At 42.2% G+C, this 15,080-nt stretch overlaps 1 protein-coding gene across 1 annotated transcript in view; it reads right to left on the minus strand.

Annotated features, from left to right (window-relative positions):
* Positions 1 to 15,080, minus strand: part of FRAS1 (Fraser extracellular matrix complex subunit 1) — a 166,212-nt gene that overhangs the window by 38,840 nt on the left and 112,292 nt on the right. Inside the window, exons 29-37 of the mRNA XM_065736478.1 lie at positions 13,410 to 13,563; positions 9,488 to 9,666; positions 7,421 to 7,537; positions 4,054 to 4,168; positions 3,424 to 3,561; positions 2,596 to 2,628; positions 1,755 to 1,886; positions 1,219 to 1,344; positions 442 to 689 (exon numbers count right to left, since the gene is read on the minus strand). Coding sequence (XP_065592550.1) covers positions 442 to 689; positions 1,219 to 1,344; positions 1,755 to 1,886; positions 2,596 to 2,628; positions 3,424 to 3,561; positions 4,054 to 4,168; positions 7,421 to 7,537; positions 9,488 to 9,666; positions 13,410 to 13,563 — 1,242 coding nt within the window. The remainder of the gene's footprint in view (positions 1 to 441; positions 690 to 1,218; positions 1,345 to 1,754; positions 1,887 to 2,595; positions 2,629 to 3,423; positions 3,562 to 4,053; positions 4,169 to 7,420; positions 7,538 to 9,487; positions 9,667 to 13,409; positions 13,564 to 15,080) is intronic.

Below are 15,080 nucleotides of genomic sequence, written 5' to 3' on the forward strand. Positions count from 1 at the left end.
GCAGGACAACTTGTACGATACATGAACACTGGAACCAACTCTAACCACACCAAGGAGCACAGAATCTTGGTTTACTCCAAAAAATCCCTTTAAGCTTGTGCAGAAAAGAATGGGACGATTTCGTAGTTGTGAGATGGGGAAGGAACTGTCATGGGCTCATCGTCTTGAAGACCCACATGTGCCATTAGTGAGTCTGTTTGATACAAAAATCTGGGATAAACTCAGTTCTCATCTTAACCAGACAAAAAGGGACAGCCTTAAAACCCCGCTGAAAGCAAGAATCTGTTGTCCCCTTTTTTGTCAGGACACGGTCAAAACCTGAGCTCTTTGCCAAGACTCCACGCTAATGGCAAAGAGGTGTGGGTGGCAAAGGGTCCGTGTGGGGATTAGGCATGGGATGCTGACAGCATTCACTGGGTTTAGACATAGATGAAAGCTTACAATGTAAGCAAGGTGCAGTCGAGAGAGAGTTGCAGAGCTTTTACTAGCCACAGTGATCGCCAACAGGCAGCCTGGGGCCAGCTGTGGGCCGCTGTTATCCAGCAGGGACACTTCCACCCTCAGCACTGTGGTCACTGTGGTGACGCCGTCGGTGACAGAGATTTCCATGCTGTCTTCTGCTGCCGATGACCCATCATGCACGTACTGCAGAGCATTACGAGTGACATCCTCATAGGTGAAAGTGTCACCTTCCCGAAAAGAAATACGCAAGTCAGGAAAACTGCTCAGTGCACCAATCCAGCTCCAATGGCCTAAGGCCCCAATTTAGCAAAGGACTTAATCACATGCTTACCTGGTATTTAATACCACCCTTACAGAGCAGGGAGCCATGAAGACATTTACATAGGAAGCAATATACATGTACGGCAAAGGAAAAGCTGTAACAGCTGTTTTACTGTCACAGTGACTCTTTTCACAGTGACAGCTCTCTGGTACTCTAATCACAAAAGTGACTGCCCATCAGCCCACATATGTGATATAGAAAATGCACTAACTCAGTCAGGAAGTAAACAACAAACAGGAAATCATCTTTTGTGTACCCTCTCCTGCAGACACGCTCTTTCAGTCAAGAAGTGTAATATGTTTGTGGCCACAGCTGCATCTGTCAGAAGCATCTGTCTCCTCCTACCCAACTAAACCAGTTGAGTGGATAGCTAGAAACTGGATGTGGACAGGCACTCCCTCCTCCATGCTGAAGAAGATTTCTGCTCAACTCACCTGCTCTCATGTGCTCCTGCACACCTGCACCATGCTTGAGCACGATGCCACGATGGGGAGGTTTCACCAGCTCAAAGAAGAGGCCCTCAGGAGCTGTATCTGTGTCACTCACAGCCAACTGGATCCCTGTGCCAGAGAAATAGAACAGAGGCTTTAGCATCCTCACACACAGCTCTGGGAACATCCCTAAATTTTGTGATCTGCTTTTGTAAACAGAGCCGAAGAACTTCAATGTAGTCAGTAGCTGAAAAGACAAACAATTCTGGAGCATCCCTAGCCCAAGGGCTTGCTGCCTTCATGGAAATAATTAGTCCCCTGAGAATGTTTAGATCTAATGTTGATTCAGAGAACTTATTGCCAGGTGACACATAGTACTTCTAGTACGACAACTGCACAAACCTTGAGTTTTTGTGAGAGAAGTGCACATGTCCACATTTAGAAGGATTTTGATAAAAACCCCAATGAACCTCCTGACACCACCAGAAAACAGCTTACACTAAAAAACTCTGCTGCCTCATCCTTTCCAGCCTACTCACCGATGGTGGCCTTGCCCCCCTGGCTGACCTCCAGGAAAGGAGCTGTGATCTGGAAGACTGGAGGCTGCTGCTCTGCAGAGAGCAAGTGAATGACAAACACCATCTCTGGGGTTGTATGTTCTCCACCAGACACTAGACACAGACGAAAATAACAGCTGAACATAGGGATGTGCTTCCAGGGATTCACAAATCCACAGATCACCACCCCACACTGTTGACTTCCCTCCCACTTGGTCAATCTGCACCTTTGGCTGTGGATGTAAATGTACAACTCACACCTATCCAGAGGTATTCACCTTTGCCCCTAACTCACCTTCTAGCACAAAAAGTATAACTTGTAAAAAGGTGAGTGTGTGTGTGTGTGTGTGTGTGTACTATCTTCCATTCATCTATCAGGTGTACCCATAAGTCTCTTTGCAAGTGGATCACTTTGCATGCCTGCGCTAGATAATACATGGAAAGGGAAATGTGTTAAGCAAGAAGCAGCTAATTACTAGCAGTTCAATGGTGGAAAGGTTTCCAAGGCGTATTAAAAATAAAACCACTCACAAAAAACCCCAACAGATTAAAACACTGATGTCCCTGTGCAAGCAGGGAGAAAACAGGAATGAACATGACACATTCCAGGCAACTATTGGAAAAGGTGTGTCTACTCAACTGCATCTTAACTTGAATAAGACACTGCTGGGATGGAGAGGAATGAATATTCCTCGTGCACACGTATTTCCATAAGTTCCTACTCAGTGCCCACAGATGTCCCTTCTGAAAGGCCGAGCTGTAACAGGCAGTGGGAAAGTCACTAGGAGGAAAACTGCCAAGGAAGAGCAAATGGTTTGCATACCTGTGAATCGGAAGTTCACTGACTCTGGCAGACCTGATGGGATAAATACAAGCACAGAGTAATTGTAGGCAGCAAAGGACAGTTCATACTGATGTGGATTTAGAGAGCTTTCAGAGAAAGTAAGTGCAGACTTTTAACCAGACTGGAGACTTTCCTTACTAAGGAAAGCCCTTTTTTCCATGGCTTTCTTTGCAGGTACTGAGAGAAAACATGCTGCTTTTCTCCAGTCTGTGAAACTCCTTCTGATGTCACCATGAAAGGCTCGGTGAAGCACAGAACTGCATCTACCACATACTATCATTTCATCACATAATCCCATTCACCATCTGGTCAAACATGCTTGAACTCTTTCCTATTTTTCCTCCTCTACCTCTCACTCAAGATTGCTAACCTCCCGATGGCAGAAATCCAATATCCTGGCTCAAGTGATTCAATTCATACTCATCAATTCTTGTCTGAATCCCAAAGATTAAACACCTGTTGCAGCTGGCGCTCACGCACGGAAAGGTCAGCAGCTCCTAACCTCAGGGCACCAGATCAGCAGTTTGATCAGCAACACATCCAGTATTAGTGTCAACAATGCTAAATGCTGCAGCGAACACAGTCATACCCCAGTCGTTCACCCAATGCTGATATACTGAACAAGAGGCAAAAAATCATGTTGAAGATACAAGAACGGAGTGAACTGAAACGTTCCCATGAGGCAGATTCCCATGTCCTTTGTATTATTCAAATCACACGCCCCAGGGAATAGCCACAAAATCATTCCAGGACTGGAGGAGAAGCAGCAGTGTGACTTGGCACTGCAAAGAACATTCAGCTCCTTACCTGCAAATGAGAATGCAATCATCTCTCTCAAGTGTGGAGCTGCAGTCGGTGGACGATAAGCAATCTTGCCATGGTTTATATCTGCTTGAGTAAAATACCTGACTGGAGACAGAGGCCTGTCCCTATGTTCCACAATACCTACATAAACAGAGAGCTCAGTATTAAAAGAAGGAATCCATTTATTTTTAAAACAAGACACCATAGAGGATGGCTTCTGTTTATCTTTCCAAGTACTTCTTTTTACACCTTCAGCTGTTGCTAAGTGAGTCAGACAGCTGTGACTGTACCCAGCATGTGTTCTACAGAGCAGTACCGGACATGAGAAACTAAAACAGATTCTTCACTTGGTCATTTCTTCAAATACCTCTCACTCAAGAGGCAAGAAGCAGAAAGCCATAGTGCAACATTCAGTACCTTCTAGACAGTCATAGGAAAAATGTTTGTGCATTGCAACTTACTCCTGGACAAGCCAAAGAAACAAGACATCAGAATGGTAATGAAGGAGGACAAATAGTTTAGCAGATGCTTTCACAGAAAGATATCCTCTGAAAAAAAAACATTAAACGTGCTCAAAGAAGCATTCCAATTAACTCAGCAGAAAGCTGCCATGCTCCGAATAGATACACTTGCCTTGGCCAGGAAGGAGAGGGACTGTCACGTTAAACAGGATTTTCTCACTGGGAATCTCTGGGTCTACAAAGGAGAGGTGATGGGGCTCAATCACTGTCACTCGGTCCTCCAGCACCTCAAAAAACACATTAGAGCAAGAGCATGAACACCAGAGACACGGAAAGACAGTCAGAAATATAACAAGACAGAATTTGCTTTACTATTTAGAACTTCGAATCTAAAGGTCTGGCTCTTAGACATAAAAATGACAAAGACAGACGAGCTGAACCTTAATTGATTTCCTCAGACTTCTACACAATAGGGACTAACTGGGATGAAATTATAGAGCAAAATAAAGCTTAGTAATACATCAAATTTGCTTTTAGGGACATCTAAACTCACTTTCATCTAAAAGCCAATCAAACATGTAACACAGAAGTTGAGTACTACTATGCTCAAGAGCAGATGTCACTACGCAGGCCTACCTCCATTAAGTTCCTTCTGGGGAATCAGAAAGGGATTATGACTTGGGAAAAACAAGAGGCAAATGCTTCCTCCTTCCTGTAACTATGATCTTGCCTCCACTTTCAGACTGTCCGTAAGGGCGGCAGCATTTTTAGCACACTGCCTCCTACAGATGCTGGACCACCTCAGGTGGAGCAATTTCATTTTTCTGCCTATAGGAACCGCGAACAGATGAAGAAAAATCTGTTTCGATCTAACGCTCCCCGGACAAAGATATAATTCACAGCCTAGCTACTTTTCCCATCCAATCTGATGTGGCTGGGCTGGATTTGCTTTTAAAAGAAATCCTGAAAACATCTCAGTCATTCCCACACAAATATAGAGAAACCAAAGCTTTACTTTTTGTTTTAAGTCTGTCTAAAAATGTCCTGATCTTTCCATTACAAGGTTATCATCAGTCAAGGGTGGGCAGCGTGTTACAAGAATTATGGCGCTGTATGAATCAATCTAAATGGACAAAGGTAGTTAAGTTGCAAGTGTTCATGAACCTTAAGCCTGCAGAAATAATAGCTATGAGAAATCACCAAATTAAATGTAGTGCAGCTTGGTATGAAAAAATAGCCCGCTCATTTCATAATCGCTAACAAGACACGGGGAGTACAAGCCAAATTAGGGAAAGTGCAATTAATTCACCTCTGTTGGAACATCAGATAATCGGGTTCAGGAACAAATTGCAAGTTCCACCTACCATATCACACGCAGCTCACTCAGTCCTGACACTTTCATGCTGCTAGGTCCACCCTGTCAAACCTGTGTCCTATCCTGTGACCCAGGCTGCCCAGAGTAGCTGCGGATGCCCCATTCCTGGCAGTGTTCGAGGCCAGGCTCGATGGATTCCTGGGCAGCCAGATCTAGAGGCTGACAACTCTGCTTGTGGCAGGAGAGCTGGAACTCCATGATCTCTGAGGTCCCTTCAACCCAAGTCATTCTATGGTTCTACAACCTTTGAGACCAAGTCAGGACACTGAGGGAAGGTAGGGTTCCCTGACAACAGCTCGAAATAGTGCAAATACCATCAAGCCATCAGTTCATTTCTCTTCAGTACTCTCATACAAACACATGAGAAGAGAAACCACAGCCTCATCTATGAATGTCTGTTGTGAAGCACCAAATAAAAGCTTGACAACCCAGCTTAGATGTGAAACAGTCACATATCTAACTGGACCAAGTGCCATGAAGTTTATTTGTGATATCAGCGTGGCTGTACACAGCCTCTGTAAAAACTACAGGCTAAAAAGTAACAGCAGCATCCCTCTCACGCCACCTCAGGAAGTGAGGACAACCTTCCTTTTCAGATGCTTACAAAAACCGTCTCCTTCACGAACCTCATCTCTGTTTGCATTCAGTAGTGCATAGGTCAGGCTCATGTTACCAGCTGTATCGGTGTGGGGGAAACAGGACTATAGATGTCTGCCCAGTTTAACAATTAAAGCTTCAACAAATTTTCCCTGACCTTTCTCGGTAGGACGCTCAAGGAGACAAGGCTTACAGGTATGGGAAGACTTAACATTTTGTGCTTGCTCTTCTGCTGAAGCCAGACTAATTCTAAAGGAGTTCGAAGATGGATGAACAGAACTCAATCATGCTGATGCAAGGAAGAGCGCAATTTTATGATGAAAAGATTTAGGATTATGGTTTCTTCACAGTTGGCTCCAAGGTCTATTCGTCTCTCCCACAGGTAGGGCTTGCAGGTTGTGAGGCATACCTCAGTAAAATGTGTTTTATGGCACTATTGAATTTTGTGGTGTGTAATTAGCTATAAAATCCAGCACAGCACAGCTTAGTCAGACACCTCTCCCATCAATTTTGCCAATAATGGCAACAACAAAAAGTCAAGAGAAGAAAGACACATCACTGGCTCTTGCTCAGCAGCAATCTGAACATGTTTTATTAGTGCCTGTGAAAGGTCAACACTATTTTAAACCCTGACAAGGCCCTTGCGCCATGGAATCTTCACTAATTCTTCTCCCATTGCTTCCTTTGGTCTTCCCTTGCAAAGCCCCATACTCTCCTCCAGCCCAGGCACTCAGGATCAAAGAGGACTCAAAGAGAAAGAGGAAAGGAAAGGAAAGCTAGATTTGTCCCACATATGTGAGGGGCATGTGGAAAAGGCACACGCTGAAGTAAGAGGGCTCACAAAACCAACTCCAAACTTTTAAATTAACACAATGAGAAAATAGCTACGTCAGAGACACTGCTGTTAGCAAAATGGTCATTCCTTGAGTCAAAGCTGCAAGAAAAGGTAGTTCAGTCCATGGATGCAGATATAACAAGGCTTGCCTGAATAGTTTCCAAATGCGTTATAATCTGTGCTCCTAACATAATGATAAATGAAAACTTCTGATGTAGGAGGGCTACTATTGCAGTAAGTAAAGTGCACAGTGGAATTAGTGGAAAGATCTCCTCTCTAAACGAGTTTCTTCACTCTTGCTATTCCTATGCTCTTGCTATTCCCAATGCCTTCTCAGGAAATGGTACTCTGAAAATGCTAAAAAATACTTTAAACAATTTTATTGATTTCATCTTTTCCCTCTCCTTTCCAGTCTATATATACATTGCTTCTAACACTGAGTTTTTCAACTTGCTCGTTTTTGCTGTTTTTTTTTTTTTCCCACCATTTCCTTTTAAAGCCTATCTAGTTTTTTGTTTGTTTTGACTTTCTTCCATTTCTACCCTAGTTACCTACGTGGTACGTTCATCTCACCCCTTCAATTTAGGTATATGAATCAAGCACAATAGTGTGGACAACAGCAAATGCAAGAACCAACAATCAGCAGTTAATGCTGGATATAAGGCTTTGGTCACTTTGCACTGCAGCAATGAACACAGAAAACCGAGGTCAGTGGTGTTGGCACACACTTACAGCCATGTGCAAAGAAGAGCCAAGGGAAAGCTGAGGCGCTCTGGGTGCCTGTGGGAGCACAGCAACGTTGAACACGTGGCTTTCCAAGCTGGTTTGTGGACTGGCAGAGCTGGACACCTGCAAAGGAAAGATCACATGAATGAAAACTTGCTGGAGGACGTGACTGTATTTCTAGATCAGTTTCTTAAGTTTTTTCTCAACTTGTGCAGATCTACGAAGGCAAAGACACACAATGCTTCAGGACGTACCAGCCCAGGTACAGCAGGGAACCACGGCCTTTAAATGCCAATCAGTTCCTCCATCATTGCCCCTACAGTCTGTTTGCCAGGAACACCTGTTTGTTCCTGCCAGTGCTAGACACTGCTTCCAGATTTAACTTCAACTGGCTGCGTATTTTAGAGGAACTCTTCATCACGAGGAACAGAAAACAATGCATTTTTGAACCATCTTCCCACTCCCAAAATGACAACGCACTGTGCTGGCTTTTCAACTATGGCACCGCCTTGGCAGTAGCTCCCTGTGATCCCAGTATCTTCCAAGATAGTGCGTGTTCATGTTTCAGAAAGACCCATAAGGAATTTTCAAACGCCAAAATTAAGTCAACCGCATCTAACTTACCATAACTAACTCAAAGCGACAACGTGTGAAGCAAATCATATTACATTTGTACAAATTCAAAGAACCAAAACCATTCCATAGGGATACGCCCACAAACGTTCACAGCAATCCTGGGAGGCAAGTTCCTCGGTTACAGCTTTATCTGTCAGCAGGTACGGAAGCCCACACTTGATTTCAACAGAGCCCTCTGTGACTCAGTATAGAATTGAGGACACAATTTCAAGAAAATGCTTAAAAATGCTCAGCTGACTTGAACAGTTATTTTAACTGTTTGCAGGACCTCTTCAGAATTGCTCTCATCTGAAGGTTAAATATCAAATTACTGACAAAAACATGTCAGCTTGTTCTGAGCTGCCCCAGTCCATAGCTGAAGGCTCAGATGTGTTACGGTCTCCTGATGTCAGTCAGGTACTCACAGCTTCCTTTCTTAGTAGGGCTGTCTGTACAATTACTGCTACCACTCCAAGGCACTAAAATCAAACATTTAACTCATGCAAAATGCATACTCTTTAAGAAGAACATGGCAATTAAGCTACAGATTAGCTAGTTCAACATCGACACTCACAAATTCCTCATTATCACTTATGTTAATTACTTTAGAAATTACCTTAATTGTCTCTCTGGTGCTGCAGGAATACCTTCTGAGTTTTAAGCCAGGTGTAAAAAACGCTGCATACAACTGTTTGTGCTGGCTGGGCATTATGGGATGCTGTTAAATTTTTCATGCAAACATAAAGGGCCAATTTGTGGAATTTTTTTGGCCATTAGAACAGTGGGGAGGTGGGACTTATTGTAGTGTCACATCCGCTGGAGAATGTTCCTATCTTTTTGTCTGCTTGCAAGAGGAATTACTGTAGGGCAAAAATTAACAATTCACTGAGGCACTACAGAAATCAGGAGGGCTGCTTGGTGTTGGAGCTTGCAAGACAATCTTAACGCAAAAAAGACAGTCAGTACTCTGCACCTGGAGCATTACAGGTTTTAGGAAAAGGTGCTATAATTACCATATAGTACCAAGGAGCTGAAGCTACTGCTTGACATGCAATAGGACATACAAACTGTCAAGATACGAGCTACAGTAAGACACCTTACATGATGAAGCCTTTTTCACAGAGATGTGGATTTCAGGAATACCCTAGGAGAGCACGGGCCAGAGGACTACTGCAAGTATCTCCTCATGCAGATTTGCTACCCAGCCAGAGGATCCCAAGGACAGCCAAACACATGGCCATCTGAAACCACATCCCTGCTCCTCTCTCCTCCTCTGGGAGCCATTTCACCTCTAAAGAAAGCTGGGGGATGGGGCACATAATACTACAAAGAAGGATGGGAATGTAATATTGGAATGCATCCACCCTGGTACATACACTCATGCACCACACACCTACAAGTCTGTACGTAAGCATGAAAATGCCCACAGGACTGCTCTGTGAATATGAAGAGAAGTACCTGGAACTGGAAGGAGTCACTCTCTACTTGAGTTCCAGAGTGCCTGTACCACACGATGCCGTTGTTGATGTCCTGTTGGGTAAAAGAGGTTGTAGGTGAGGCTGCTCTTCCATCAGGCAGAAGCTGCCACGACCCTGCTGGGCCATCTGCTGGCATTGGGATCAGAAGCACCACTTCACCTGGGAAAATAAAGATGAACAATCAGGGCACAACTTATGAGAAAACAAGACGATGATGCGCTTTCACCAACACGCATCCAAAAACAAATGCCCACCAACTCTACATTTTTTTTCCATCTAGAGTGACTAGGAAATACAGCACTAAAACTCCTAAAAATCACTAATGAACCTTCCAACATCCCAGTGACACAGGGAAATTTTTATTCCTGCCTTGGCAAAGGGCAGGTTAAGCAGCTTGTGCATGGTCATGGGAGAAATACACGGCCAAGCAAAGAACAGGATCTGAAAGTTCAAACTTCCAAAATGTATTTTTGCTCAACGACCAACACATGTCAACCTTATATATCTGCCTGGATAAACTTGAGCAGAAAAACACTTTTTGGAGCTCCCATGAAGGGACAAGAGAAGTGAGACACGATCAGGGTTAAAAAGCATTGCAGCACACTATCCATCTTCCCCTCAAGGATACAACTTAAGTATCAGAACACAGCATACTAATTTTTTCAAGGTCAGCTTTCTTTTCCAGCTCTTTTGGGTACTTATTATGCCAAAAAGTATCCTCAACAGACTTCTCTGAACAGAAATATTCAATTGAAGAACTCTTGAACCGACAGAGTGAAAAAAACCTCTGTATCACAGGCTGAACAGAAAGTCTTCATGCCCTGGTGTGTGGTTCCTACTACAAAGAGCATGCAACTTTTGTATCCCTAACATTCCGCTTACTTCTGATTTTTGTACTGAGAAACAGGTTCTCAGCTGGACTGAAGTGTCACTGGCGTCCTGCAGATGTAAGAGGAGTGCAGGATGGGGGCACGTCCCATTGTTTATCAACTTTCCTCACATACGCCCACAAGGACTCAATTTTGATATCACTACTGATATTCAGATGTCTTTAATCTGAAAATATTAATTAATATTAATCTGAAAATATTAATTAAATACAATTAATCAGAAAGTAAGCGCTATGCACCAAAAGAAGAAACCATGGTCATCATTTTCCCCAAGCCACACAAAATGTGAATGCTCTTCCAAACTACTTACGTAAGTAAAATAAAAACCTGATGAAAATCTATATGATCAAAATAAATGGCATGTTTTTCTGTTTCACAACACAACTTAACTGCTTGGGGTTAGCATAATCTGTAAAAAAAAAAAAAAAAGTGCGTTTCTCCAATCTTTACTGTTCTTGGTTATATAAAGTTTATATGCTCTCTGCATAACACTTAGTTGAGCATTGTGCTTTTTTTTTACTTGTCTTAGAAAGTATCCCGCATTGCCACCAATTCAAAAGCCATCTTTATTACGAATCACTTCCACCCTCTTCATGGCATTCATCTTTCTGTTAGGCAAATACTCATCATAAGCTCTCTCAGTTCATTTCCCAAAACCACTATCATACAGAGTAGTAAAAAAAAGAAATAATTCAAACTGAAATATCACACTTCCATTTTATAATCAAACTCTACGCTGATATTCCCTTACCAGTGAAATCCACTGCCTTAACTACTTTCCCAAGCTGATGCTTTTGGTGTATGGGAGTTCAACCCCTGAATAAAAAGTGTGATTTCTAGAGATGCTAAACAAATCACTGAAGGTGTTAGGGCCTGCTTGTTGTGTATCCCTCCCAAAGAGAAGAAACAGTCAAACATACAGCACGCCTGTGTGTCTCACAAATTAATATTTAACTCAATCACAAAGAAAAACTCTTTTGTTTGCTTATGTAGTTCATGAACATAATTTCATTGGAAGCAAATTGTTTTTAAACAGAAAAGCATCTGTTGATAGGTTACACACAGGAGTGTACAGCTTGTGTACACTCAAGCAATTTCTTGAAATATATAGATCATACAGTTGCAATTTCCAGAGCTGTTCACGGGATTCAGGTACTGAAGTCTCACTCTTTGTAAAGCAAGTGGACACACATCACTTTTTATTGGCTTCAGAAATTTCATCCTCTAAGACTGTATTCCACACAGAGCAGTTTATGGTTTAACAATACCTGCCCTCAGAAGAGAATATTTCTTTCCAGTCACAGAGCTATATTAAAGATCTTCTGTGCTGGGAAAAGAGACAAGGGAGACAACAGTTCCATTTCTAGGGACAAAATGAAGTTCAGGACAAAGAGATACTTAGAAAGACAAGTCCTTCCTGGGAAACAGCTGTAGAGAACCAAGTCAACCCCTACAAATGTAAAGGATCTAGACGGGGATCTTCCTTCCCTAATTACACCCTTTCTGTTGGGTTTCAGGGTCTAGAAATATAGGACAAGCAGCATTCTTTGCACCTTTGTCTACAGAAATACAGAGGCTAATTCTAAAGTAGGTTTACATCCCAAATTTTCTACAGGTATGAATGTCTTCTCTTATTAGTCAAACACTAAGACAGACAGACAAGCCTTCCTTAATTAAGAATTCATTTTCTACAATTCTGTCTGATTTTTCTCCTCTCTTTCTATGAAATAATATTTTAGATGAAACTTTGAAGATCATTGATTTCTACTGCATATTCCTCACTTGAAGCTACAAACACATTTGTGTTACTGCAATTAATTACAGCAGAGATAATTATGGTGATACAAATTCAAGATGATATATTTTAGTTAGGGTTAGGCAGCAGGAGACTAACTCCTCAGGGAAGAATTCTTGTTTTCATCTAAATGCTTATTAAAATTGAGAAGAGAGTACTTCATCTGAAGAAGAGAACACAAATTAATTGTTTCTCTTCTAAATTGCAAAAATTACATAACGTATGTCTCCAACAGCCACTGGCAGCTGCTAAAAAAACCGGTCTGTCCTTACAGCAAAAGGAAAAGCCACAGCACTTAAATTAATGTGACCCTCTAAATTTATTCAGCTCAATAGATTGAAATTAAAAATACCAGTTCATAAAAGTACAACACGTATTACTTACAGACACAGCCCTAATGAAGAAAACAGTGATACTGATGTGGAAAATGTAGTATCTCTTTGTATGTTTATATTTCATTTCCCTCTGTATAGGATGCCTCCTCCTTTCTACGCAAATACTCTGAATTTCTACCTCAGTCACAAATCCTAGCACCTTCCACACTCGTTGGCACGAGTACAGAGCGTACTCCGAAACCTGCAGCCCTACACAGGGGGATGCTCATGTAAGCCATTACTCACAGATAGGAGATAAAAGCCTCTTGCAAGGAATTTGGAGACAATAATTATATGAGGATGAGAATGTTACCAATTCGTGTTTGAGTCAATAACCTCTTCCACTAGTAGAAATTAAATCAGATGTCATGGAGTTCTCCAATTCTTCAACACAAACTTTTGCTCAACTAGAGATAGATACTACTTCATGCTGCTCTTCAACTAGACATTAATTATGGGATATTATCTTCTGGCAGCGAGTGAGACTCTGCTCTAAATGCACTGAGATTTCACTACTCTTAGAGAAAGACAGTTGCATTAGGGAAAGTTACTAGGTAGAATAATAGTGCTTCATTACTTTGCATTGCACCTGAATTGGAAAAAGGAGATTAGTGGCAGTTATTCAGTATAGTATTATGACGAAATATTCCCTCAAATGCAATTTGTTTTGGGAAAATGCCACGGAAGGATCGACTCTGGTACGTCTGTGAAGAACATCCTTTTCCCCAGAAGCAACCAGAACACTGCACCTTTATTAAGCAGTTGGAGACTTTGAAACATGCAGGGTGAAGAGTAACACATCCTGCAGCTGCTTTCTGACAATAAAACAACAAAGAAATTTACCATGTGTTGGCTGGTCCTTGATGATGTTGTAGGTTATCTCAGAGTCACGGGCTCCGGGTAGCTCAGCGTGCAGAATTGTCTTGGAGATCTGCAGCATGCCTCCCTGGGGTACCCAGACCAGGGAATTTGTCACCAGCCGAGGGCTTCTGTCACTCTGCATGTGAAGGGGACAGTGCAAAGAGAATTCGATGAACGTCAATGATGCTGCACTAATGGAAACAGATCTACAGTGAAAACAACTATTTTGTAGCTTTTTCAACATACAGTCCTGGCTGTCTGCTTCAAGGAACCGAGGTGCATTTTTCTACATTTTGCTACACCTGTAGCCCTTATACCCAACTCTAACCCAGCAGGACAGACCCTGCCCTAAAGCGTTTTTCATTTCCTGTATCCAACCCCTAACCCTTCCCAATTTCAGCCTCCCTCTATAATTCTGTTTTTTACTGCCATCCTCATTCTCTCTCTTTTGACTTCTGACAATCGTGACAGAATTTATCTCCTTGGCACAGTGGAGAATTCATTACCAACATCACCTGAAAAAATGTGTCCAGCATCCAGTGGGTACTTGAAATGTATCTGACAGCTTGATGAGATCCACTTTTTCTCTCACCTCTCCTCTTTTTTTTTCTAAAATTAGACACTGTGCTTATAGAACAAACAGAAAAATCTCTCTACGGCACCTCCAGTATCTTCACACACATCCCCGTTGTCATGAGAAAAAACTGGTTCAAAATCAACCTCACTACTTTCTAGCAGAAAACAGGGCATCATTCTCACAGCTTTTTGACAAATCATTTTTTATCCAATATTTATTCATTCATTTTTGAAATCTGGATGTCAGGAATGGATGAAGACATGGTTTCCTGACCAATGTGTATTTCAGTAACCCTACTCTGGCATTCTAAGGCTGTACTAGAGCCCTTTGGGGCTCTACATTACTTTGTTAGCTTATGCTCCATTGGACAGCCCTCCAAAATACGTGTCCTCTTCAGTGCCCCGGCTCTTATAATACCACTTGCTCTAAGTGTGACTTGTGTTCTTGATTTCTGAGGATCCACCTGGAAACTGGCTGCGCCGAACTGCATAATCAGTTAAAATCTGACAGCTTCATCTAAGCGATCATCTTCCTCCTCATCAATGTTGCACATAGTAACGTGTGACCCAAAGAGCTGATGAAAAACTCACTATTATTTTATTCCAAAACTGTAATGGAGATGCTCAAAAGGGTTAGAAAAGTTAAATGAAAAATAACACGTTAAAGGACGATTTCACATCTCCATTTTGACACTTGCCTGCCAAGCACGTTTCACCCATTCAGTTTGCACTTACTTTGAAGGATTAATTTTCAAATGCCATATGATATCAAACTGCATCAGGTCAACAGCATCCCCACAAAACAGCTGCTTTATCTTTTTAGAAAACAAACGGAGTAAGCCAGAGCTGGTGCTACTCAAAAGAACCCTGACAATATATTTAAGTTCTGTTGTTTTTTTTGCTGGTGCCTTAGCACACAATTAATTAATTAAGAGTATGAATGAAATCACTGCTCAGGAAAAGCATTTTCAGAGTGCCTGCAGTGGCCTTCATCCTTCCTAATGCTACCTGCCATGCAGGGAGGGCGAGACGCAGCACCCTGCAAATGTGTTACAGACTGCCTACTTGAATCTCTTA

This window comes from Cyrtonyx montezumae, unplaced genomic scaffold, assembly GCF_038088225.1.
Source record: "Cyrtonyx montezumae isolate F1298 unplaced genomic scaffold, pur_monq_1.0 scaffold_2, whole genome shotgun sequence".
NCBI classification, from domain to species: Eukaryota; Metazoa; Chordata; class Aves; order Galliformes; family Odontophoridae; genus Cyrtonyx; species Cyrtonyx montezumae.